This window comes from Leopardus geoffroyi, chromosome B3 (genome assembly GCF_018350155.1).
Source record: "Leopardus geoffroyi isolate Oge1 chromosome B3, O.geoffroyi_Oge1_pat1.0, whole genome shotgun sequence".
NCBI lineage: Eukaryota > Metazoa > Chordata > Mammalia > Carnivora > Felidae > Leopardus > Leopardus geoffroyi.
The window spans coordinates 134,626,336-134,652,776 of record NC_059337.1 but is presented as its reverse complement, the minus strand read 5'-3'; the positions used below and the strand labels follow the sequence as shown (position 1 = coordinate 134,652,776).

The window sequence follows — 26,441 nt, the reverse complement described above, 5'->3', positions numbered from 1 at the left end:
CCTGGGCTGAGGGCTCAGAGCCTGGAGCACCTGCTTCAGATTCTATGTCTCCTCTCTCCCTGCCCCTCCCTCACTAGTGCTCTCTCTCTCTCTCTCTCAAAAATAAATAAAACATACAAAGTTTTTTTTTTTTTAAAAAGTGAGTTGAAGTTTGGAACTCACCAGAATGTGGCCAGTGCCCTACTGAGTCATGCTCTCTAGTCACAGATGGAATACCCACTATGCTGATGTTACCAAGCCCGAGGGAGACGCAGCTGTGGTTCCTCAACTTTTGAGTGACTCCTGCTTACAGAGGGGCTTCAAGGAAGGCCCTGAACCCCATCCATGTGCTGGGGAGCTGATACAGATTGTAAAGGTCAATTCTGTAATTTAATGTAAATTAAAGCCTGAGCCTGGGTGGCTCAGTCGGTTGGGTGTCCAACTTCGGCTCCGGTCATGATCTCACAGTTTGTGAGTCTGAGCCCCACATCAGGCTCTGTGCTGAGAGCTCAGAGCCTGGAGCCTGCTTCAGATTCTGTGTCTTCCTCTCTCTCTGCCCCTCCCCCACTCATGCTCTGTCTCTCTCTCTCAAAAATAAATAAACATTAAAAAAAAAAAAGAGTATGAAATATATGAGTGTCAGTTAATCTACACCAGAAGGGTGCCTGGTTGCTTGTGGAGTAGCCTAATGAGGAATACATACCACAGGGGTGGTTGGTTAGCACTGGAAAGAGACCATGGCCTAAAGGCGATCTGATAAGCAGCACCAGAGGGTTTGTTAATTAGCACAATAAATGCTAGCGCAAATACGTTAGAATAAATCAATATCAGAAATGATTTAATTCTTCTGTGAAAGGAATGGTGTTGAAGATAGGTGAACTGGCTAAAAATAATTACCAGGCTGCACCACCCTCACAGGAACAGGATGCAAATAAATCTAACCAGGGGCACCTGGGTGGCTCAGTTAAGCGACTGACTTCAGCTCAGGCCATGATCTCGCGGTCCACGAATTCGAGCCCCGAGTCTGAGCCCCGAGTCGGGCTCTGTGCTCACGGCTTGGAGCCTGAAGTCTGCTTCAGATTCTGTGTCTCCCTCTCTCTCTGTCCCTTCTCTGCTCTGTCTGTCTGTCTGTCTCTCTCTCTCCAAAAAAAAAAAAAAAAAAAAAAAATTACAACTAACTCTGCAGCCTACCCATCTGAGGTGGTGTTAGAGGAACACCGTTTGGTCCTGTGTCCAGGTATTTCTGGAGGATTCTGTAGGCCAGAGGTCAGCTGAATCTGCCTCCAGGAGAGGGTTGTGGCTGCCTTAAGATAACCGCTTACCCAAAGCACTTGTCCAAGGGCCTCAAGGGCAGAGGGCCAGGCCATGCAAGCCTGCAGAAAGGTTGCATGGCTCTTTTTGTGTCTGTTTCTAGAAAGGCCTGGAATGTGTGGAAGCATTCCACCAGAGGCTAGCATTCACTGTGAGATGGTGGACAGGGACCAGAGCTACCCCACCTGAAGCACCAGAGACCTGGACGCAGCCCAAAGAATCAGACTGTTGTGAATGGCCAGATGCCTTAGGTCCACACCCTGAGGATTTGTCTCCAAAAAATTTTCTGGGTCCACGACAGGCTACTGAATGAAGGGAAATAATAATAACCCCAGCATTGGTATTTTGTCTATTTCTGTCTCTGCTCTTTTGCATTTTATGAACTTTATCTTGTTTGCTCCTCAGGTGAGTCCTTGTTTTCCTCACTTGATGGCATTCCCAGAATTTCCAAGAGGGGTGGCACCTAGGTCCTGGGTGGTCAGTAGTACGTCCATGACAAGGTAGCTGCCTGTGGAAACTGAGGAAAACAGGGTGTTGATGGAGCAGAGGGGAGAAAAGACCAGGGGTGGTCCTGCTGAGAAGGGGGTGCTGGGGGAAATCACAGGAGAAGCTTGGGATCCTTTGGGTAAGAGAGGGGTCCAAGGGTCCATAAAAAAGGGGCAATTGGAAGGCATAAACAGCGAGCTCTACCTGAGTCCTCTGGGATCTTGGGAGGATGAGCAAAGATTAGGGGTCCATTCATCAGGGGAAGAGCAGCTCCTTCAGACCCTGATTGCCCCTTTGGACTTGGAGACCCCTTCCCTCCCCGCCCTGGGCACGCCTTCCTCCAGCCCTCAGGTCCTTCGCCTGGCCAGCCTTGAGAGACAGGAAGCCCAAGCCAACTGTGCTGTGGGCACCACACCCACGGCCTCTTCTGGGAAAGACCAGGCGATTTGCAGAAATTTTCTACCCAGCCAGGAAGACTTTCATTGTCTCATCCAACCTCAAAAGCCAAAGGAGACTAATGAGTCTGGGAAACACTCTGAAGTGTTTGAATGAAGAGAACAAATAAACACAGAACAGAGAAACTTGCCTTAATTACCCCGGGGTCTACACCTACTCCCAGGGGAAGAACACTGCTCTGGGAGTTAGAGCGAGCCTTTCAGAAACTCAGTTAAAGCAACGTGATTCCATGAAAAGCATGTTTGGAGGGGTCCTGGGAGTCTGGACTCCTAATTCTACCAGCAACACTAATGGGCTCAGCGACCACGAGGAACCTCCGTAGGCCTCATTTTTGGACACTCTACCTTACCTACTTCCCAGGGTTTTAAAGAGGCTTCAACAATATATGGATGTGAAACCTCTTTAAAAGCGATGAAGTTCTGTACAAACACAAATGATCACATTATATTATTAGCAATCGGAATATTGCACTAATCATATATTCAAGATATATTTCAAAACTAAAGCTCTTATAAGATGAAGCACAGTATATACATGGTGCATCGGTCCTGCATGACTAAAAGAATATGTTATGCCTTGATTTTATTATTATTATTATTTTACTATTAGTTTTTTTTTTTTTAAGTTTATTTATTTTGAGAAAGAAAGAGACAGTGTGAGTGGGGGAGGGGACAGAGAGAGAAGGAGACAGAGAATCCCAAGCGGGCTCCACACTGCCACACACAGCCTGACACGGGGCTCTAACCCACAAAACCATAGATCATGGCCTGAGCCGAAACCCAGAGTCGGATGCTTAACTGACTGAGCCAGCCAGGTGCCCCTATTTTACTATTAGTTTTAATATTTTAGAGTTGGGGGAATAGAATATGCTAAAGCGTCATTTCCCTTTCTTGCTGTGGGAATGTTGGATTTCTAAGTGATAATGTTGTTATTGTCTACACAGATCACAGTAAACAAAGAACATCTCTGGAGTAGAAAAACTATGGACCCCATAGAACTCCTTCATGTCACCTGTTCAATAGTCAACTAAAAAGGCATTTAGTGCAGACACGCTCTTGCTGAATTCTCTGTGCTCCCGGCTTACCAGTAGCTGAGATTCCAGGAATCTTCTGTGCTGCCAGGAAAAGATCATCAGTGGGGTCAACCCAGTGCCTGATGCTCATCTTCCTCGCATTATAGCAATTACCATTGGCGGCCCTTCCTGTGCGCTCAATTGTCACCAGATGGTCGAATCTGCCAGGAAGCAAGGGCATAGGGGCTTTATGGAGGGTGTGGCTGACTTGTTGGGTCATGTGTTTGTGTGAAGGACGCTTGTGCTCTCTTTGATTCCTTCATTCCTACAGAATTTGACTCAACATTTATGTGTGCCACAGCCTGTGCTGGGGGCTAGTTGATCAGATCATTTTTTTTAAAGTTTATTTGTTTATTTTGAGAAGAGGGAGGGGCACAGAGAGAAAATCCCAAGCAGGCTCTGCACTGTCAGCATAGAGCCAGACTCGGGCCTGGAACTCAGGAACCGTGAGATCATGACCTGAGCCGAAACCAAGAGTCAGATGCTTAACTGACTGAGCCACCCACGTGCCCCTCGATCAGATCACTAAAAATCTCATCAGAATCTCTAGCGGTTCATTAGAGTCAGAGGCTGTGAGATTGAGAAGGCCAATGGTCAGGGTCACGTGCTTGACGCTGCTGATGCCCTGCCCCATCTCCACTAGCCAGTGGGCACCAGCACCCAGGGGTTGGAGCGTTGGCTGCTCCTGGCCCACTTCTGGCTTCTTCTAGGTTCTTGTTCGGTTTACGAACACAAACAGACTTAAAAAAGAGTTGAAACGGAAGGTGAATGAATCTAATACAAGACGGAGATTAGATAAGAGGCACAGGGAGCAGCGGTAAGCTTGTGGGCTATGGAATCAGATGGTGTAGGCTCTGAGTCCAGACCCTCCCGCTCCTGGCCTTGGCCAAGTGCTTAACCTCTCTGACCCACATTTGCTACCTCGGATGACCTGACAAGGGGACCTGTCTCATACAGGGCTGAAAGCAGCCTCCCTCGGCCTCATTTTTGGACACTGTGCCTGCAATATCTACTTCCCCGGGTTTGAAAGAGGCTTCAACAATATAGTGGAGAAAATGCACAAGAGGTGCTTAGCAGAGGGCCCTGCACCCACTCAGTGCACGGTAAGTGGTAATATTGTGGATGTTATCACTATTAGGAGGAATATTATCTTTTTTTCTCCACTATTTTTAAGTTTTTATTTAAATTCTAGTTAGTTAACAGACAGTGCAATATTGGTTTCAGGAGTAGAATGCAGTGACTCATCACTGATCTATAATGCCCAGTGCTCATCACAAGTGTCCTCCTTAATGCCCACCGCCATATAGCCTATCCCCCACCCACCTCGGGAAAATACTGTCTTGATTATCCAATTTCAAAACACGAAAATCACACTTTTTTATCTCTGCAAATCCTCCCATGATGGAGTTCTTTAAAATCTTTGCTAGCTAGGTGGTTAAGCGTTGACTTCAGCTCGGGTCATGATCTCTCAGTCTGTGAGTTCGAGCCCACATCGGGCTCTGTGCTGACAGCTCAGAGTCTGGAGCCTGCTTCGGATTCTGTCTTCCTCTCTCTCCGCCCCTCCGCCGCTCATGCTCTGTCTCTCTCCCTCTCTCAAAAATAAGTAGACGTTAAAAAATTTTTAAAATCTTTGCTGTGGGAAACTGTGTGGTGGTTGCTCAGAACACGTAAAATAGAATCACCACGCGAACCAGAAATTCCACAAAAGAACGGACGGCGGGGTCTCCAAGAGATATTGCACATCCTTGCTCACGACAGTGGTGTTCCCACCAAGCGAACGGTAGAAGCAGCCCAGTGCCCACCGACAGACGAGCAAAAAGAACCAAAAGTGGTGCGTCCTCAAAAAGGATGGAAATTCTGACACGTGCTACAACATGGATGGAACTTGTGGATAATTTGCCGACCGAAATCAGCCAATCACAGAAGAACGAATACTGTAGGATCTCACCTACAGTTGATTCATAGAGACAGGAAGTAGAAGGGTTGGGGTCAGGGGTTGGGGCCGGGGTGGGGGATGGACAGTCACTGTTTAATGAGGACAGCATTGCCGTTTGGGAGATGAAAAGGTCCTGGAGATGGACACACAACAATGCGAATACACCTTAATGCCACTGAACTGCACACTTAAAATGGTTAAAGTGGCAACATTTATGTTATGTATATTTTACTACAGTAAAAAAAAAAAACATTAAGCTCTGAATGCTTTTTCGGTACATGTTTTTATTTCTATTTTATTAAAAATATTTTTTATGTTTATTTATTTTTGAGAGACAGAGACAGAGAGAGAGCAGGGAAAGGGCAGAGAGAGGGAGACACAGAATCCGAAGCAGGCTCCAGGCTCTGAGGTGTCAGCACAGAGCCCGATGTGGGGCTTGAACTCACAGTCTGCGAGATCATGACCTGAGCTGAAGTCGGACGCTTAACCGACTGAGCCACCCAGGTGCCCCTGTACATGTTTTTAAAAAACAAAATCTTTATGCCTGGTCTGTGCCCTCTGGTTGTGCATAATGTGGTGACATCATATATGCCTGGATGAATAGGCCACCGGGTAGGTTTTGGAATGTAATCCTGAGGCTACATGTCCACGGCAGAAAAAGGCAACTACTGAGAAGCAGAATCAACAAAAGGAAGGAGCTTTTTTTTCTTTTTTTAAGTTTATTTATTTATTTTGAGAGAGAGGCAGAGAAAGTGAGCAGGAAAGGGCAGAGAGAGAGAGAGAGGGAGACAGAGAATCCCAAGAGGTCTCTGCGCTGTCAGTGTGGAGCCTGATGCTCAAACCCACGAACCGTGACATCATGACTTGAGTTGAAACCAAGGGTCGGACGCTTAACTGACTAAGCCACCCAGGCACCCCAGGAGGAAAGAGCTTTGACCCTGAATTTCCTCTAGATCTGTATGAATGTCGTTGAAAAAACTGTTTACAACAAGACCTCCAATTGAGATTAATACATTCTGTATTCTGCAGAGAGAACACCATTTCTGGATCTTCCCCCCAGGAGAATTCAGTTATATACCTCATGAAGGTGGATTGATTTTTTTTTTCTAGGCCTGCAGGGTCCATTTAGCTACAGTGGGAAGTAATCCACTCCTGGGAAGGCTGTTCCCTGGAAAGAGTTAATGCATCTTCTCCAAAGAGAGCAGAACCCTCTCTCCACCTCTCTCCGCTCAGCAAACAGAGCAGCACCTGTGTTAAGTGCCATCGGGGATCCCACACAAGAGAATGTTCCAGCTTCTCCCCGGAGATCCGGAGCTTTGTTTATACGCCAACTGTTTGCAGAATAGAAACATCTCTAATATGAACCATACATGTTCTTGCAGCTTTAAATAGCATATCAGCTCCATGATTGAACTTTTCATTGGTGACTCAGGGTTGTCATTATGATCACCAAATTCTGCTGTGACGTGCAGTACAGCTATGCCCTCCAGGCCTATTAAGTCCGTGTTTTTAAGTTCTAATGGGACACTCATTAGTGGGTTGTGAAATAAATTTGGCCACGTCAGCATTTCCAGAAAAGTAAAATAGAACACCGAAGAACAGAATAGAACAGACTGGAATAGAAAATGTCAGAAAATACTGTTTTTTGAATCTTCTGTTCTAGTTGTGTGTGCATGCGTGTGTACTGTTTTGCAATGCAAAACGTATTATGTATTACTTTTGTCAAAAACGTTTGCAGAACACGGTATTAAAAATTATAAGATCTGAAATTCATCCCTACCTACAATAAAAATATTTTTCAAAATATTTGATCATAACACACAGTAAAAAAAAAATACACATACTTGGGGGCACCTGGGTGGCTCAGTCAGTTAAGCGTCTGACTTTGGCTCAGGTCATGATCTCACAGTTTGTGAGCTCGAGACCCGCGTCGTGCTCTGTGCTGACAGTTCAGAGCCTGGAACCTGCTTCAGATTCTGTGTCTCCCTCTCTCTCTGCCCCTCCCCCACTCACACTCTGTCTCTGTCTCTCAAAAATAAACATTAAAAAGGCACACACACTTGCATAAAGTTTCATGACAGTACTTAACATGATGACTTAAAACATACAATAGTATTTCTATTTCTATTTCACCTTCCAAAGGTGCTGGTTACCCCCACTGGAATGATTCACTGCCCTCTGATGGGTCATGACCCAGTTTGAGAAACTGTTAAGGTTTTGTTTTTTATAATTGTCCTATTGTCTCCCTCTACGGAGAAGACATGCCATCTCTCAGGGACCTGCCACTCCCAGAGACCTCTGCGAAGCCCCCAGTAGAGCTTGAGACCCTCCGGTCTGGCCCATCAGAACCCCGAGGTTCTGTCCTCTCTGGAGTTGTCAAAGTTAATAGCGTGTGGGCTTTTCCACCACCACCACTCACACTGGGAGGTGACATACATACCTGGGTGGCTTGGGGTCCCCATCTTTGCAGAGAAATGCCTGAGCAGCTCCTGCTGATTCACCTTGGAGAGTTAATATGGGGATCTGTGTCTTCAGGACCCCTTGAAAGTAAAGGCAAAGGGTGGACGCATCAGCCCTAGTGCTGCATTTTGGAAATTCACGTTGGCTTTTCAAAAGCTTCTTTGGAGAGGATCATCATCATGGGTGAGCAGCACCTACCTGTAGAATACTTTGTTAGGAAAGCCAAGACCTGGATGCAAAAATACTTGCTTCCTTTTAGTCGTGAGTAAACCCCAGGGCTGGTGGAGTGTGTGACCCTGAGTGGAACTGGGCTAGTGGCACCAATATTGTGGGCTAGCAAATAGGCTGCATGTAGGTGTCCATAACACCATGTGATCGGAGGCCTATTCTGGCTCACTGTCCTTGTGAGCGCTGAGGACATATTTAGGTGCCCAGGTGACAGGGAGGCAGCTCTCCACTAAGTATGTGACATGCATGCTTTCATTTAACTGGCACAACAATTCTATGCGATAAGAACCATTATGAATCCCATTTTACAGAAGAGGGAAACTGAGGCTCAGAGATGCTAAATAACTTAGGCAAAGCTGAACATGGAGGTCAGTGTCATGACCTCAGTTTCCACCCTAAGTTCTCATCCGGTCCCCACCCTTCCCTCCCTGAACACCCTTGGGGAAGTTCGAGAACAACAGAAGAGAGGTCCCAGAGTCTGGGCCTGGAGTTAGCTACTGATAGTAGAGTGATTTCCAAAAGTGAGTTTGACTCTCAAAAAAGGCACCTTTTCTAATTACAATAATAATACATATTATTGTAGAATACATGGGAAGCACACACAAATTCCAAATTAAAATAAAACTGACTTGGGGCAGCTGGTGGCTCAGTCGGTTAAGCATCTGACCCTTGGTTTCTGCTCTGGTCATGATCTCATGGTTTCATGAGTTCTAGCCCCGCTTCAGGCTCTGTGCTGACAGCTCAGAGCCTAGAGCCTGCATCAGATGCTGTGTCTCTTTCTTTCTCTGCCTCTCCCCGGCTCGAGCTCTGTCTCTCTCTGAATCTCAAAAAATAAGTAAACATTAAAAAAAAAAAATAGTCTCCTTCCTGGGATAGATTGAAACTAGTTCAATCTTTCTTAAAAAATAAATAAATAAAAATAAAATTGACTTGATTTTCTTTAAGACCTCACAGCAGTTTGGGGTGGAATCCATGCACCTTCCCTGGCCCAGGATGAGGTCTCCCCGCGGAGCTCGAGATGCCTAACAGAGGGCCTGCGACAGGGATCGGACCCAGCGCTCATGGTCCCACGGGTTCTGCAGGACCCCCCAGACTGCTCTGTGGACCAGAGGGGGCGTCATAATCTCCGTCATCAGCCCCTCACACCCCTCACATAAACCCAGCCCAGGTAAGGTCTATGTTACGACCATGTGCTTATATAACAAATGTGGATTCGGGATGGCCCAGCTTCACCGTGTTGTTGCCCCAAGCCCTTTGGGAACTGCCACAGTGGGTGGAGGGGCCAGAATCATTGTCAGAGACCCTAAAGGGTCTCCCTCCAACCTCTCTCTCTAGCCCCACCCCATGTCTAAGGGGGAAAGACAAGAGGAGGGCAGTCGGTCCACTAAGGGAAACGCACTGAGCACATTCTACATGGGGCAGGCCAGAGAACGGGCAGGGAGGGGGGTGCGGGGGGTGGTCACAGCAGGCTGAAAGATCCAGCCCCTTTCTGTGCTGTGAGGAGCAGCCTGGTGGCCTGGCACGAAGACTGACTAAAACACCCCTGGGTGGGAATCTATATTCCTAGCTGTGTGATCTTGGACAAGTCACAGAAATTCCCTTAGTTGTGGTTTCCTCCTCTGCAAATGGGGTTAATCATGCTCCCTGCCTCCAGGAGTGCCGTGGATGCAGTGATAGGATATGTGCCAAGCACTGAGCTGGGGGAGGCTGGTGCATAGTAGGTGCTAAGTTAAGGCTGGTGGTTTCTTACTTTCTTGACATTGGATCAAGGATACAGGATTCCCGTAAGAAAGGGTACCAGGGGCCAAACAGGGCGGGGCACATAACATACCTCCAAGAGGGGGGCACACAGAAAGAGCCCCTGCAAAGGAATGTCAGGGCAAGATGAGAACCTGCACCTGAGCTATGAAGAACCAATTTATCAGTTTGGTCCATTTACGCTCAAGACAGGGAAGAAATGACTAAGCTCTTTCTTCTTTAAACATGTGCAGCCTTTGGTTGTAAAAAGAACCGAAATAGTTTTCATCAAAAGGGCCAAATCTCTTTTGCTTTCCTCGTCCACATGTAATGAAATTTCTGCACAACCTAACACAGTAGATTCCACCTGCTAACCCGCCCGGCTGAGCAAGCCCCAGTTCTGAGCTCTTGTGCCGCCGGAGTTGGAGCCAGCGAGCAGGTGAGCAGAGAGCAGACCTGCTTCTGGGAAAGCGCGCGGCTAAAAATACCAGACCCGGCTGTCAGATGGAAAAAAGACTGCCAGCCTGTTGGCAGTGGCTGCCACCACGGCCCGTCCCTTCTCCGTGTTGACAACACAGTCGGTAAGTTTTCCTCTGTCCTCAGGGCAGCTACTCCCTTCTCCATCTCCCTGCTGGCTCCCCCTCTTCTCCTCAGCCTCTCCCTGGGGAGCATCCCAGGGGGGCAATCCTGGGCCGTTTTCTCCATCTCGTATTCCCTCGGTGATCTCACCCTGTGTCTGGACTTAAAAGACCATCAATATGCCAACTGCTCTCCGATTTATCTTTCCAGCCCAGACTGCTCTCCTGACCTTGACTCGTAGATCTGTCTACTTGACTTCTCTATTTGTGTGGCTAATAGATTTCTCACCCCAAGGCTCCAACCTGCACTCTTTTAAAAACTTTTAAAACGTTGTAATTTTGGTAAAATACATAATGTAAAGTTTACTCTCTTAGCCATTTCTACGTGTGCATTTGCCCGCCATCGAATACATTCGCAACGTTGTTTGACGAGCACCCCACCATCCCTCTCCAGAATTTTTTCATCTTCACGAAGAGCTTCATTGAAGCCCTTTTTAGAGGCTAAAAGGAAAAAATGTGTCTCTAAAGAACACAGAGAGGTAGGCAATGGGAAACAGGGTAGAGCACCAGGCTCCCAGCTGATGCCCAAACACCACCTGTGGAAGGGAGGACAGGTGAAGAGACTTGCTCACGGTGCCCCCCAGGCCGAGCGTGGTGCACAGACATCAGCAGCACAGCCTCACCCCAGCGCTGTTTGCAGCTCTCATGCCACCTGGCTGCTCTGGGAACCTGTGCAGCATGGGGCATCCCCACCCATGCGGCCCCGGGAGGGACTCTGCCACCCGAGCCCTTCGGCCACTCTGTTCTTGACTATCCTGCCTCTGACTGGGGGGCGGGGGCCCAAGGCTGGCCAGGGTTGCTGAGTCCTCTGCAGGTCACCAGGGCTCTTGTAGGGAGGGGAGCAGGTGCACAGTGGGACCGTGGGATCTGGAGCCTGAAGGACCGGGGTTCAAACCCCAGCTCACCATTCCCACCCGGGGAAATCGCCTGGACTTCTCAGAGGCTCAGCCTCTTCATCCATAAAATGCGGATATAATGCTTATACCAGAGAGTTGTTCTGAGCTTTACGACAAACGCCCCTGCCCAGCGCACAGCCCTGTGCTGGGTGCTGGGCAGGATTTCCACGCACGCTGACCCCCACCCTCTGCCCGCGGAGGTCCCCTTGGGGAAATGGACTGCCCTCATCTCGCTGCTCACCTTGCTCAACGGCATCTTCAACAAGTTTCTTGAACAAACCCGAAGCTCTCAGGTCAACGATCACGGAGACCTCCTTCTCCAAGGCCTGTAGGCAGGCGGCCAGAGCAATGGCTCCTAATGGGCCGTCTGTCTCTTCTGGGGGCTCATGGTTGAAGCGAGTGGGGAAGCCGGTGGTGACGAGCACCGAGCGGGCGTGGGACAGTGACAGGGAGGCCCTCAGCAGCTCATCTTTACAGAGCAGGTGCCCGATCCTCCGGTGGCCTAAAGTTATTTGGAAAAAAAAAAATCATAAAGTAACGTCATTGTGTTTTGAGTAGAAGCTTATGCAAACAGCGGTTTGGTTTTTGATTTCCTTTTGTTTCTCACGTGGATTTGAGGGGTGTGGCAGAGACGGCTGGTCGTTCCCTGGAATGCCTTCTCCTCTGTCCCCTCTCACAAAGGGTAGCCGGTCAACCTCTGCCCAGCAGCAATTCCAGTTAGTGGGGGTGGGGGAGGGGGAGGGCACAGGACTGGGTTCTCTCTGCAGCATCCGGAGAGGGTCAAAGGGAATGTGAATGGAAGTCATGTGCACCCCCTCTGGGCCTGCCACACACCTCCTTGCCTACCCTCCTTCTCGGGTGCTGGGGTGCGACAACCAGCGCCTGCTGGGGGTCACGGGGTGTGACGGCAGAGCTTCTGGTGGGGGCAGATCCCCCTTCCTGCTGAACCCGAACACTCACCTGGGAAGGCCTGCCCTGGACAGTTGCGTGAGAGCCACACACTTGTACTGTATTTGAGGAAAGCATCTTGGGCTCAATTTATTATCGTGGTCTTAGCAAATCCTAACTCGTACAAGAACGTCAAAGGAGGAGAGGCAATGGGGCTGCCCTCGTCGGGGAGTCACCAGAAGAAGGCCCTGAGACACGGACTTGGGGACAGGGATTTCAGTGGGAAGTGAGCCCAGGAACATGAAGTCCAAAGATGGAAGAAGTGTGAAAAAAGGGAGAAAAGCCGCTAAAGAATGCGTGAGTGAGCAAATCAACTCCAAAGGCAGCTGGGGCCTGATCCCGCTGGAGATGCTCTAGGAAACCGTGGGGTATGCACCTCAGGACTGTCCTGCCAGAGGACAGGGAGACTGGGCATTGAGGCACCTGCCCCTGTCCCCTGCTGGGTGCAGGTTACCCATCAGGACATAAACTCCCCATCACCCGGGGCTGTGCCTGCTGTGCTGGAGGGGGTCTGGAGGTACAAGGACATGCTCAGGTGGAGCACAGAGAGATGTGAGCCTAAGTGGGGAAGCTGTCCCATTGGGAACCCCCCACTGCAGCAGCAGGTGAACCCCTGGGGGCAGGGGAGACAGGTGGGGCGCCAACGGCATCTGCTGTGATGCCTACTGGTGACTGTCAACCTGGTCCCAACTGGGCAGCACAGCCTCCCAGGGCCTGTCACATTTCATCATGACCCTGTCCGTATTCAGGGCACCCCAGATCATATCTGCGCCCCGTGAAGGCAGGATGTGGCTCAGAACTTCCCCCACAAGCTGTGGCTGAAACGAGAGGTGGGCTGAGGGACGCAGCCAGAGGAGGTCAGCTCGGCCTTGAGCTGCCTGGAGAACATGAAGGGACACAGGGTTGGGCTTTCTGTTGTGGGGGGACAGTTCCAGACTTAGAATCTGGAAACTTACATTCAAGCCCAGGTGTCAGAACATGGTAGCTGTGTGACCTTGGCCTCATCCCTGGATTGCTCTGGACCTCAGTTTCCTAGTGGAGCATGGGGGGGGGGGGTCCAGGTGGAGGAGGGTGCAGGGAAAGGACCCTTCACATACCCCCAGTAGGAGCGCCAACTGAACATTTGTCTGGAGGGCGCTTTGACCTTAGATTGGCACATTCTAGTGGCACCAGCAATTCACGTGTAGGAATTTACCCTCATAAAGTGATTGTGGGGGGGTCCACATACATAGTCAGAAGGCGTTCATCACAGCCTTGTTTGTGGTGCCAAGTGACAGGATAATAATATGAATGGTGGCACATTCCTCAAATGGAATTCTAGGCAAACATTAGAAAGGATGTTGTAGAAAGCTAATGACATGGAAGGATGTTTGCAATATAAAAGGAAAAATATATTTACAATTTGTTTATATATATATACAGAAAGAATATATATATATATTCTTTCTGTATATATATATTCTTTCTCTCTATATATTTCTTCAGTCTTACAGGTTTAAGACTGAAGAAAAAGACCTTAAGGGCAAATATTGAACGGCTGATAATGGTTCATTGGGATGAGATTTTGGTAATTTTTTTAATGTTTCTTTATTTCTTTTGACAGAGAGAGAGAGCAGAGAAGGGGCAGAGAGAGAGAGGGAGAGAGAGAACCCCAAGCAGGCTCTGCACTGTCAGCACAGAGCCTGAGTCGGGGGCTCGATCTCACAAACCGACTGAGCCACCCAGGTGCCCCGATTCTGGTCATCTTTACTGCCTGTTTACATTCATATATTTTCTGATGCTTCTCCAACGAGTATGAACTGCTGTTGATGAAAGGAAAGAAGAACATTTTTAAAGAAAGAAATTGGAATGTAACCTATTTCATAGGATGTGATAACAAAAGTGAGAGGAGGAGAGAGAACTTTGTCAAATTTAGAGCAGTGTATGATTTCATCATTTGCGATGATTTTATCATGAGAGAAGCATCGTCGCTATGAACCCTGTGTTCCTTCATATTCTCCAGGCACCTCAAGTGCAAGCCAACGTCGTCCCAAAAATGACTGAGTGGCTCTAATAGTGAGTAATGCTCAGTATACCACCATTAATCTTGTATCTGCTTATGTAATATAGCAGGAATCAAAAGCATCTATTGTTCTTGGGGATTAAAGATGTTCCTTAATAGACCGTACTGGCACATCCGGACAGTCATGAATCTGCCTTTCCCCCAAGCCTCATGCTTCAAACCTTGACACAGTCTGACTCAGCACCGAAGGGGGGCTTTGTGGATGACCTCCTAGGTCATTCTTAGTAAGTTAGGGTGTGCTGGGTCTACAGTAAATTCGCTTCCTACTTACTTTTTTATCTGAGCTAATGGCAGAGTTAATAATTCATCTTCCCTTATGACCCTTGTGCTGAGTGGAAGAGATATAGCCTGGATAAGAATGTTTGTGAGGGAGAAACTATTGCGGAAATTAAAAAAAAAAATCCACCCAGGAGATCAACTATGTAAGAGGTGCTCTCTCTCTCTCTCTCTCTCTCTATATATATATATAGCCATAAGCATTCAACTCCGTATATGCATATGTCCTTAAAGGTGCACCTGTGATAGGTATAGATCTCAAATTTACTGTGGGTTTATATGTAAAAGAAACCATACTCTTTGCAGAACCAATGAATGAATGAATGAATGAACGAACAACCTAACTGACATACAAAAAATCAAAAAGCTATGCCCTGTGGTTTTGAAGGAAATTTTGCTACTGGAGACCTTTGATCCCAAACCCAGGGGAGAGAGAAGACTTTTTTTTTTTTTTAATTTTAGAGAGAAAGAGAGAGCATGAGCTGGGGAGAGGCGCAGAGGGAGAGAGTGAGAGAATCTTAAGTAGGCTCCATGCTCCGCGAGAAGTCCAACATTGGACTCAATCCTACAGCCCTGGGACCGTGACCTGAGCTGAAATCAATAGTCAGACACTCAACTGACTGAGCCACCCAGGCACCCTGAGATCAGACATTTTTAAGGCTGGTTACTGGTCCCGGAACTATTTGATTCTTGGCCGCAGTATTATTTAACATAAAAAGGCACCCTGGCTGGCTGCTCTATGACTCTGCCCAGCTGCTGCTCTCTGTACCGATGTTACTGTCATCAGCTCTGTCTAGGTGCTGGGACTTTGGCCAGGAGGGTCGATGTCTGCAGGCTGACCTTACCCCTCTGCTCTCCACAGGGGCCCCACCACCATCAATCCAGGTATCTGCTTAGGAAACAGGGATCAGATGGGCCAGCAGGGAGACCACTATATGCCTTCGCCAGACATTCAAAGTACAAAGAGCTCCCAAGTCTAGAATTACAGCCCATGAGAAGGTGCAGAAGAAATGCGGTGTGAGCCAGGAGAGACCAGAGCACTGTTTTAACTGGCCCAGTGGGACCATGATATACGATTTAAACTCAGATTCCAATTTATCCAACATTTGTTGATCGTGGGGTTTGGAGTCTGTTAGCGTGGATTCAATATCTTCCCCGACCATCTGCTAGGTATGTGGACTTGGACAAGTTTCTTAACCTTATATGCCTCAGTTTCCTCATCTGTTAAAGTTAATAATAGCTGTCTCATAGGGTCACTGGAAGAATTCAATAAGATGAAATGTGTCAAAGCTTTTAAATTTTTTTTAAAAATGCATTTATTTTGAGAGAAAAAGAGAGAACACAGAGGAGGGGCAGAGAGGAGGAGAGAGAATCCCAAGCAGGATTCGCACTGTCAGCACAGAGCTGGATGTAGGGCTCAAACCCACAAACCATGAGATCACGCTTAATGGCTTATTCAACTGAGCCACCCAGGCGCCCTGAAATGTGTCAAAGCTTTTAACATACGGGGAGAGCAGCTGGGAAGGCTGCACCTTAATTCTCTGGGGAGCACTAGCCAGCAAATTGATGGAATTTCCGTGCACATCAGCGCCCTCTGCTGGCCGTATGTTTAAAAATTAGACATTTTGGCTCTTAACAAATGGTGCTGCAGGGGAAAGAGAAAAGCCCCTCGACTGGCTTACAGCCAACCTCCTCCTACTTGCAACCAGAAGACCCTTAGTGGATCTCATGTCTAGAAAGACAGCAGGCCGCAAGCCATAGAAGGAATGGCCTTTCTCTGAGACTCAATATACAATATACATGTTGCTTTCAAACTCTTGTGAGGCTGTCTCTTGCAGGGTCCTGCCCTACCAGCATCTGCAAGTGAGTGGCAACCCAGCCCCCCGCCCCCACCTCTGTTGCCCAGCACAGCCTATTCTGCACCTAACCTCAGGGCAATGGCACAAAAAGATGGGATTAGGGACACTGAAACCCAGGGGTGACTTGTTTAAATGGTGCCAGTTGACTACCTAGGAACCATACTCCCTCTTTTCTTACCTACCCGGTCCCAACTGAGTCCTGCTGTCAATGTGCCCAATTAATAAGCTCACCTTCCAAAGTCCCTCTTATCTTTAGTGTTGACAATTTTGGGGAAAAAACATAAATAAAAACCCCAAAAATTATTCATAGTCGAACTATCCAGAGATCATCAACATTAGAATTTTGGTGCATTTTTGGGGGATTCATACACAGTATAAACATTTTTAAAAAAATCACACTGTGGGGGCGCCTGGGTGGCTCAGTCGGTTAAGCGGCCGACTTCGGCTCAGGTCACGATCTCACGGTCCATGAGTTCGAGCCCCACATCGGGCTCTGTGCTGACAGCTTGGAGCCTGGAGCCTGTTTCAGATTCTGTGTCTCCCTCTCTCTGACCCTCACCGGTTCATGCTCTGTCTCTCTCTGTCTCAAAAATAAATAAACGTTAAAAAAAATTAAAAATAAAATAAAATTAAAAAAAATCACACTGTGGGAATGCTCAGTAGAGGCAAAGAGGGAATTTAGGCAGCTGACCCTTGTATATGTAGGTGGAGGTGGAGGGGAAAGACGACTCAAACAAGTATCTTAATGACTCTCAAGTAACTTTTTAAAGAGTTTGGAAAAAAAAAAAGAGTTTGGATTCTGAATATCTGTTTAAAATTTTTTTTAATTTTTTAATGTTTATTTATTTTTGAGAGAGAGAGAGACACAGAGTGTGAGCAGGAGAGGGTCAGAGAGAGAGGGAGACACAGAATCTGAAGCAGGTTCCAGGCTCTGAGCTGTCAGCACAGAGCCCGATATGGGGCTTGAACTCACAAACGATGAGATCAATCTGAGCCAAAGTCAGATGCTTAACCGACTGAGCCACCCAGGTGCCCCTAAATTTTTTAAAATATTTATTTAGTTTTGAGACAGAGAGAGAGAGAGAGAGCAGGGTAGGGTCAGAGAGAGAGGGAGATACAGAATTTGAAGCAGGCTCCAGGGTCCGAGCTGTCAGCACAGAGCCCGATGTGGGGCTTGAACTCACGAATCATGAGATCATGACCTCAGCCAAAGTTGGACGCTTAATCGACTGAGCCACCCAGGTGCCCCAAGGCTATGCCTACTTTCTTGGTGAAACAGCAACTTCTTCTGATAGTGCTAGTTAAATAAAGAGGAATAAATTCTTCTTTTCATAAAAAATTCGTACTATAGATGCATGTACTTTGCATGCTGCCTTTTTCACTGACCATTACTTCGATGATGAATTTCTCCAAGTCATTAAGGTGTGAACACTTTGTTTCTTACCTGGGTCTATGACAATTATAGTCTCTAGTTCTCTAATCTTCTGAACAGTTGAAGCCGATGCGATGCTGTAGTGCAAAGGATCTTGGGAAATGGGATGGACCTCAGGAATTCCCTCAGGGGTAAGACAACTGGGTGGAGCCTCTGTATTCTTCAAGTTGGTCATGACTTTGCAACCCAGTGCACTGGTGAAAGCCAGCGGGGTCTCTAAAACACACAACAAGAGGGCCTGAATGCACTCACTTCATTAGACTCAGTTCATTCTCATCTAGCCCACTGTCGGACGGGCAAGATGGCACCATGCATCAACTCTGCCAACAATGCTTCACGGCTTCTTGCACCAAGTCAGAAAAAATTGTCTTATGGCTAAATCAAGTCCCACTCAAACAAGTGCCTCCAATTTTTAGGAAAGTGAAGATGAGTTGGGTGTGGAGAAGGGAGAAGGGAGGTACAGCCATAGCTACAGATAGGGCTCTAGGAATTTCCGTCAATTTAATCCCACGGGTATCTGAAAGTACTTACTGAACTCTTACAATGCACGAAGCCATCTTTCTGTACTTTGCTAATAAATAGCTCTCTCTGAACATACCTCCTATTTTCCCATAGGACTTTTATTTTGATTTGGTATATGCTAACTTTGTTCTTTAAAAAACTCCCCCCCCCCCCTTCCAAAAAAAAAGAGCTCAGTCCGTTGAGTGTCTGGCTCTTGATTTCAGCTCAGGTTATGATCCCAGGGTGGTGGTATTGAGCCCCACCTTGGACTCCGTGCTGATCGTGGAGCCTACTTAAGAGTCTCTCTCGGGGCGCCTGGGTGGCGCAGTCGGTTAAGCGTCCGACTTCAGCCAGGTTGCGATCTCGCGGTCCGTGAGTTCGAGCCCCGCATCAGGCTCTGGGCTGATGGCTCAGAGCCTGGAGCCTGTTTCCGATTCTGTGTCTCCCTCTCTCTCTGCCCCTCCCCCGTTCATGCTCTGTCTCTCTCTGCCCCAAAAATAAACGTTGGGAAAAAAAAAAAATTAAAAAAAAAAAAAAAAAAAAAGAGTCTCTCTCTTTCTGCCCCTCCCCTGCTTGCATCCTCTCTCTCAAAATAAATAAATAAACTTAAAATATTTTTTAAAAAAGATTCTCTCTCTCTCCCTCTGCCACTCTCCCACTCACACCTTCTCTCTTGCACCCTCCCTCCCTCAAAACAAAACACAAACAAAACAACACACCTCTCCCACACTAAATCCTGGGCAATGTGAATCCCAGGCATTCTAGTATAGTTATAAAGAACTGGCTTTAGTGTGCCAAGCAGAGTTGGAGATGAGACTTTATCTTCTCTAAACACGTTTCTTCAACTGTATCATAATGATAATGCCTCATATGGTTGTTGTCAGAACTGGAAAATGCACATAAAAGTGTTTTCTCAAAGTGGTTCAGAGTAAACCTTCAATAAGTGATGGTTTGCCTCACTGAATCAGGCACAGTATCTTACTCGTCCTATGCTTTTGTGCCTGGCTCATGTAGGTGCTTAATGCCTCCTGTCCTTCATTTACGTCTTCTGCTTTCTTCACTGTCATTATTATCCTAGAGTGCTTCCACTCCTACTCAGCGATGTGCTCCCAGAGATGAGGGACCGTTGTTTACTTATCTCAGAATTCGAGTGTCTCAACGCACAAATGTTTCGAATTTCACGGAAAACAGTCACGTTTTTTTCAGATTTAACAAAAGTCCAAAGTTAGTCAACACTTCAGAAGGAAAACCTACTGATAACTGCAGAAAGCATTCTAACTTAATTTTTAGACAGGCAAGGACTAAGGATTTTGATGAATGGAATCACTTTAGACAGCATCTAAAACTGATCACTCTAATGCCAGGTACACATCAGAACAGTCAGCTCAGAAGGTGACACAGGGTTTTCCCCCACCAGCTGTGAGGTGTGTAGCCACTAATCTATCACCGAGAGAAGTTTAAATGTTGAATTTTGAGCATGACTTTTGTAAGTCAGAAATATTCAAGGTCATCCCTAAGCCAATGACGTCACTTAGTCTCATTTACAGTCAGAAAGGCTATTTCCAGCCAGAGCTAATGGGCTGGAGTTTGCTGCAGAACAGGGCGTCCCCTGTGGCTGGTGGCAGAGAGGAGTGAGGCCACCGTGCTAGACAATATTTACTGCACGTGTGTGGATGTGTGAACACACATGAGCACACACACACTCAGAAATGACCACACACTCCCTGAGAACTGCATCTTGTCTCATGCAGCATTTTATTCCCAAGATCTGGGTCCATGCCTGGTACATAGCAGGTGCCTAATACATTTAATGTTAGATAATAGAATTCCACGGATCTCATCACCATATTAATCTTCCCCTGTCATGAGGCCATTCTGATAGCTAAACTTATATGAATGATTTCAAAATCAATTAAAAGTAACACTAAATTCTATGGATTGTAGTGTGAGTGTGGCTGACCTGGCTAGAATTTTCCAGTGTCTATGAAATAGACTGCAATAATGTTTTATCACATCCCTACCTTACTGTGAGCTAGTTAGGGCGCCCTCGTGTGTCGCTTCATTGTAATAGCATCCTACACTTGGGGAAAAATAAACTGTATATACATCACTTTCAAATACGGAGGTCCTGCCGGATGAAGATCTGTTCCAAGAACCCCCGTGGACAGGAAACCGCAGATAGCACCGAACCCTACAGACTATGTTTTTCCCTATATGTACATCCCTGTGATAAAGTTTAGTTTATAAATTAGGCACAGTAGGATTAAGAAGGCTAACTAATAATAGAGCAATTATAACAATATACTACAATAAAAGTTATGTGAATGTGGTCTCCCTTTCTAAAAATACCTTCCGGTACTGTATGCACCCTTCCTCTTGTGACCATGTGAGGTGATAACATGCCTGCGTGAGAGCTGAATGAAGCGAGGTGAGCGACCGCAGGCACTGTGATGGAGTGGGAGGCCACTACTGACCTTCTGACGATTCGTCGGAAGGAGGATCATCTGCTTCTTGACTGCAGTTGACTGTGGGCAACAAACCTCCCGAGGCAGGACTGAAGATGAGGGGGGCCCGCTGCACCTTGCCAACACCACGTGGAATGGTGTGTTTAGCTGTGCTTTTGCCTTCGCTCTTGTTTTCACAAGCCCCACCCACCTTCAAAATGTCTCAGAGAGTCAAGTTAAATATTGGTCTTTCTATCACAATGGGCTGGGAGCCCTCTGCAGTGAGAAATATTTTAATCAAAGCATCCTTGGGCTGAGAGACGAGCTGCTGGTGAGACCCAGCCCTGGGAAGGGAAGAAGGAAGCCAGTGAGATCTGTATGCTTTGTGTTCTGTTTTGTGACTCTGTTTCTTTTTTGTTGTTAATGTTTATTTATTTTTGAGAGAGCATGAGTGGGGGGAAGGGCAGAGGGAAGGGGGGACAGAGGGTCCAAAGTTGCCTCTGCGCTGTCAGCGTGAGCAGGGCCCGAATGCAGCGCGCGGACTCAAAAACTGTGAGATTGTGACCTGAGCCGAAGTCGGACACTCAACTGACTGAGTCACCCAGGCGCCCATTATGACTCTATTTCTTAAATCACTGCACTGTGAGTCTATGCTTTCAAGAACTAGAGCCCCACTGGTTTCCATCGTGGGTCACGGTGATTGTGCCCCATAAGCCCAGACATACTGCAGCTGCTGACAGCTTCGAGGCTGGTCATTGGAGAAGGTCAGAACACTGGGACGTCCCCCGGCTGACACACCACAGGCTCCCCATGGTCAGGTCTAGAAAGATCTTTGATTCCCAACCATTCTGAAAATGGAAAAAGAAAACGAAGTCCATCGGATCCTGCCCTAGTAGGTCCCATCCAAGTTGACACACATTGAGTGGTTTATGCTTCTTTCTCCCAGGCAAACTCTGGCCCCAGGATTGCTGTCGATGGTACTGGAGAAAAGGAATTGGGACCTCAACAACCCAGGGCGCTTGCTAACTTCTAGCCCATTCTGAGTAGCACAGTTTCCAAACACAGAACCTCAAACCCCTGGTTTGATTGCTGGAGGAGCCTTGGGTGCACTTAGCCCAGCACCTTGTGCAGGTTGCTAACCAAGCCAGCATTTGTGAGCCAACATTTATCTTGGTACAAGCTGAGTCACATAACGCAGACCTCAACTCTGTTGCTTAACCACCAACAGCACCCTTACTGATGGTCTGGCATCAGAAGGCTCATGAGGACAGCAAAGATGGATGTGTTGGGCCAACTCAGGCCCACCGATGAGATGACAATTCAACGATTCATCAATGCACTTTGCTTTGGGGGGTCCTGAGATCATCTTTCTAAGAGGAAGGTGGCCCCGCTGTTGATTGCATCTTTAGAGAAAGTAGGTTTTGTCTGATTGGCTCGTTTTACACAGCTGAGCAAATTCAGTTACACTGAGCTTTGACTCTCACCCAAGACCCAATCCCAGGTTCTCACCAGGTCCTCTGAGAACCACAAAGAGGCCTGGACAGCTGCCACTCTTGGATCTGCCCACTCACTCTCAGACTGAGTTACTACCCTGGGGATCAGTTGAAGTGAACATTTGGAACAAAGCCTTCCCCTGCTAAATACGCTGCTGACCAACAGCCTGGATTAGAGGTTGCTCTCAGCTCAAGTCCCGGGACACATAGCTGTGCTGTCACTCTCTACCACCTGCTTCCCCCGACCCTTCAGGTTCACCTTAAGTTCATGGGAGATGATGGGTGAGGCTGACTATTCTGCCAAGGGCAACACCTTTAAACCTGAGGGACCTCTGTAAACCCAGCCCGAAAGCTGCTGCGGGAGTCTGATCCTCGTCCAGGATGCCCAGGACCCCTGGGAAGATGAGGACAAGCCGGGGGAGTTCGGGAACTTAGCAGGTTCCCATCTTCTCGTGCTGAAGTTCAGGGGTGGCTGTCAGAATACTGAATGAGAGTGGACACTCACCTGGGTCGCCGATATGAATGGGATGTCCCTTATTCCCTGGGGAGCAACTGGCCCGCACCAGCCCTTCCAGCTTGTTCTTGGGGATGGGCTGCATTGTGACCACCAGGTGGCAGCAAAAGCCAGCAATGGTGGCACAAGGCGCTGTCGTCTGAAAAGAAATCAAGGAAAACAAGTTGAAAAACAGAATTAACACAGATGGAAAGCCTGAACACCAGGAGTTCAAAGCAGCTGAATGAAAGAGGGGATCCAAGCAGCTATTATAAAATTATAGCTTCTACTTTTTGTCTGTTTTTAAGACTGATTTAATATATTATATTATATTATATTATATTATATTATATTATATTATATTATTTTAGTGACAGAGACAGTGCCAGCAGGGAGAGGCAGAGAGAGAGAGGGAGAGAGAGAATCCCAAGCAGGCTCCTCTCTACCCACGCAGAGCCAGATGGGGGGCTTGAACCCACAACACTGTGAAATCATGACCTGAGCCAAAATCAAGAATTGGACGCTCAACCAACCAACTGAGCCACCCAGGTGCCCCATGTTGCTTCTACTTTTATGTGACATAGAAATGAGAAAGCCTGCTGGTATTTATTGGTCTAAAACAGAGAACCTTGTATGTGCTGTGGATGCTCTGGTAGCTTGGAGCAGCTGCAAACCCCCACTTAAAGCAATGTTTTTAACTGCAGAAAAAGAAACGCATAGGTTTACAAAGCCAACCAATTATATTGCACATGCATGCAGTTATCAAATTATGAAAAGATGTGATGCAGCGATATGTATCCTTCATTAACAGCTTGGGGAACAAGACAGCAGACCTACCGTTATAATTTTGGTATAGTGATCAACATATAGGATATTTTTATGCTATCAGACTGGCCATGAGACATGAAACTATCTGGGAGTTCTCTGGGCAGCCACAAAATCACAGGGTCTGCTGATACAACTGCAGTTCCTTGTCTGCGTTCATAATCAAAGGAAATGCTCAGTTTCAGTCTGAGGCTATAAAAATAAAGATGTAATTTTTTCCCCATCCAATTTCATGGGTCCTCTGAATTTTCTCCACAGACCTCTAGGGGTCCGTGGACCGCAGGTGAAGACCTCTAAGACAGTCAGCGGCAGAGGGTTCCCAGGACAAGGGATCTCTCAGGAGGCATTGGGATCTGCTCTGCCTCGTGAGTCCACACTGGGGATGGGGGCCCCACTGAGCCCTGCCTCACTCCTCCTGCCTTAGAATGACCTGTGTGACTTTCACTGGTGGTGGTGTTTGTGGTCTGAATGGTTTCTGGTGGCTGCCGTGGGGCTTATGAATGATTTAGGATGTGGCCAGGATCATGATCCACTGGGACGTGGCTGCTGCCCAAAGGGCTTGCTGTTGGCACTGAGGGGGGAAAATGCCACCCCAAAATACACCAGTTTGGCATACGGATTGTTTTGAATTAAAGTTACTTGAGAAACCGCCAGTGCAAGAAAAACACTCTACACCCCTTTCCAGCCCCCCCGCTGAAAAGCAGGAAATAATCCTCCCACGTGAAGGGACCCTCCCCATACCAAGAGGGTAGAAGGCATCTTTATCTCGAGAGATGGGAAATCAAGGCCGAGAGGGCTGTGTAAACAAACCTTGTGACTTCCTCGTGAATTTACTACCCCAAGCTCAAACTTGTCTTACCAATTCTTCACAAATTCATTGTTTCTTTGTCTGAAAGGAATAAAAGCTATCTGTTTTGGTCACTTCTTTGAGCCTCCTGTAGGTATGACATTAAATTTAGTTTTCTCCTGTTACTCCACCTCCTGTCGATCTAAGTGTTAGTAGCCAAAGGGCCTAGAAGGGAAGAAGGGACAAGTTTTCCTCTCTGGCAGTCCCTGGTGGCCACAGGATGAAACCTTGGCGTGCCTGCCCGGTTGGCGTCTGAATCACAGCACTGGGGAAGGGACACGCGTCAGGGACTTTCACAGGAGACAGGCAGCGCTCCCGGAGGCTGCCCCTCAGGGCCCCACCTGAATCCAAGATGGCTGCCTGGCCGTATCTCCCAGGAGCCAAGGGCCAGAGGCAACCGTACTGAACAGAAGGCTATTTGGTAAGTGAGCTGTCATGAGAAAACCATGGCATCCCCTGACCATGGCAGTGATGAACATGCTGTGCAAAGCATCCCTTAATCGTCACACTTCTACTAGTGACATTTCATAAACGGGAGCCAGGAGTCCTAGGATACGGTCTGGCTTTGGGATATGGGAGAGTCCTTTTCTCCCTCCAGGCGTCAGTTTCCTCATCTCAATGACAGATTTCCCATGATGTCCCCGCTGCCAAGGGCGGTGTGTTTGGGGGCCACCTCTGCCCCAGGGCCCCTGTCAGTGACTGTACTTCTGTCTCCGCCCTTCCCTACCTTTAAGAAAACTGCTCAGGCACATGCTTCACTCATGAAAATTGTTTCTCATCAGAGGCAGCTCGGGCCTCTCTGGCAGGAGCCCAAACCAGGCAAGTTTCAATAAATGTCCGGAAGCCCAAGACAAAATCTGCAGTCCAAGTCCTCCATAGAGGACCCTGCAGCCGGCCGTTGATGCTGGCTGACCAGCCGTTGACGTGGGCTGATTCACACGATGTCCTGGAGGGGGGTCAGGGGAATGAGGGAATCTGGTTCTCTTGCCTTGACAAGCAGTGGCTGGAATGGAACTTCAGAGACACAGCAGGGAGGTGACCCCTAGCAGCGGGCACGTCCCAGGAGAGGCGACCCCCAGGGGCCACCGCTGGCCAAGAACAGAACTCAGCTTTCCTGACAGAAACATAACCCGGCAGCCAACAGGCTGGCCAAGGCCCTGCCACAAATCCCCGGGGCATTTACCTGGCCAGGCACATTCTGCCCGATGCCAGGAAGTTTGAGCCAAGGAGGATTTTCAAAAAGCTCACTGAGATGCTCTAAGTTGAAGGAGCCAGACAAATTCCAGACAGGTTTGGTTTACACGGTTGCCACAATGTCTATAAGGGCTTGACTTGCACACTCAAGGCCACCCTGGGAGCTCACAGCAATCCCAGAGGTGGGCACGAGGGAGGCTGGACATTCCATTTTCCAGATGAGGGGACAAGCTCAGAGAGGTTAACCGCTTGCCGGGTTGCACAGCAAGAGAGTGGCTGAGCTGAGGTCACCTTAGTCTCTGACCTCCTGAGTGCATGTTCTCCCCACCACAGGAAAATACAAGGTGATGCACATTTTCAGGTCATTCTGCCCTTGGAGATTGTGTCCTACCTCGTACGCACCCACGTGACCATGCCCTACGGAGTCTCTTCTGGGGAGCCCCACCTTCTCCAAGGCTGCTTCCAGGGAGGAGCTATAGTCCGGGCGGAAGGTCACCATGTCCCTCAGCTGCTCCGAGTACTCCTCCAAGGAGGTCAGGCTGCCTCTGTGGGCAACAAACTCGTACTTCCGGAACTAGGGACACCCTGTCCTGGGGGGAAGCTCATAGTTCCAGAATCAAGATGGCCCCTGACCGTGCATTTTTAAAAAGAATGGGGGATGGGGTCCCTGGGTGGCGCAGTTGGTTAGGCCTCCGACTCTTGATTTTGGCTCGGATTCATGAGTTTGAGCCCCATGTCGGACTCTGCACTGACAGTGTGGAGCCTGCTTGGGATTCTCTCTCTCTCTCTCTCTCTCTCTGCTCTTCCCCCACTTGTGCTCTCTCTCAAAAATAAATAAATAAGCTTAAAAAAATCTTTTAAAAAAAGA

General features: G+C 47.9%; 1 protein-coding gene across 1 annotated transcript in view; it reads right to left on the bottom strand.

The window, feature by feature from the left end:
• DGLUCY (D-glutamate cyclase) overlaps nucleotides 1-26,441 on the bottom strand; it is a 35,842-nt gene that overhangs the window by 7,720 nt on the left and 1,681 nt on the right. Inside the window, 7 exon segments of the mRNA XM_045450840.1 lie at nucleotides 3,317-3,465; nucleotides 7,681-7,780; nucleotides 11,441-11,701; nucleotides 17,789-17,992; nucleotides 21,447-21,569; nucleotides 22,720-22,867; nucleotides 25,965-26,163. Of these exon segments, the coding sequence (XP_045306796.1) occupies nucleotides 3,317-3,465; nucleotides 7,681-7,780; nucleotides 11,441-11,701; nucleotides 17,789-17,992; nucleotides 21,447-21,569; nucleotides 22,720-22,867; nucleotides 25,965-26,163 (1,184 nt within the window).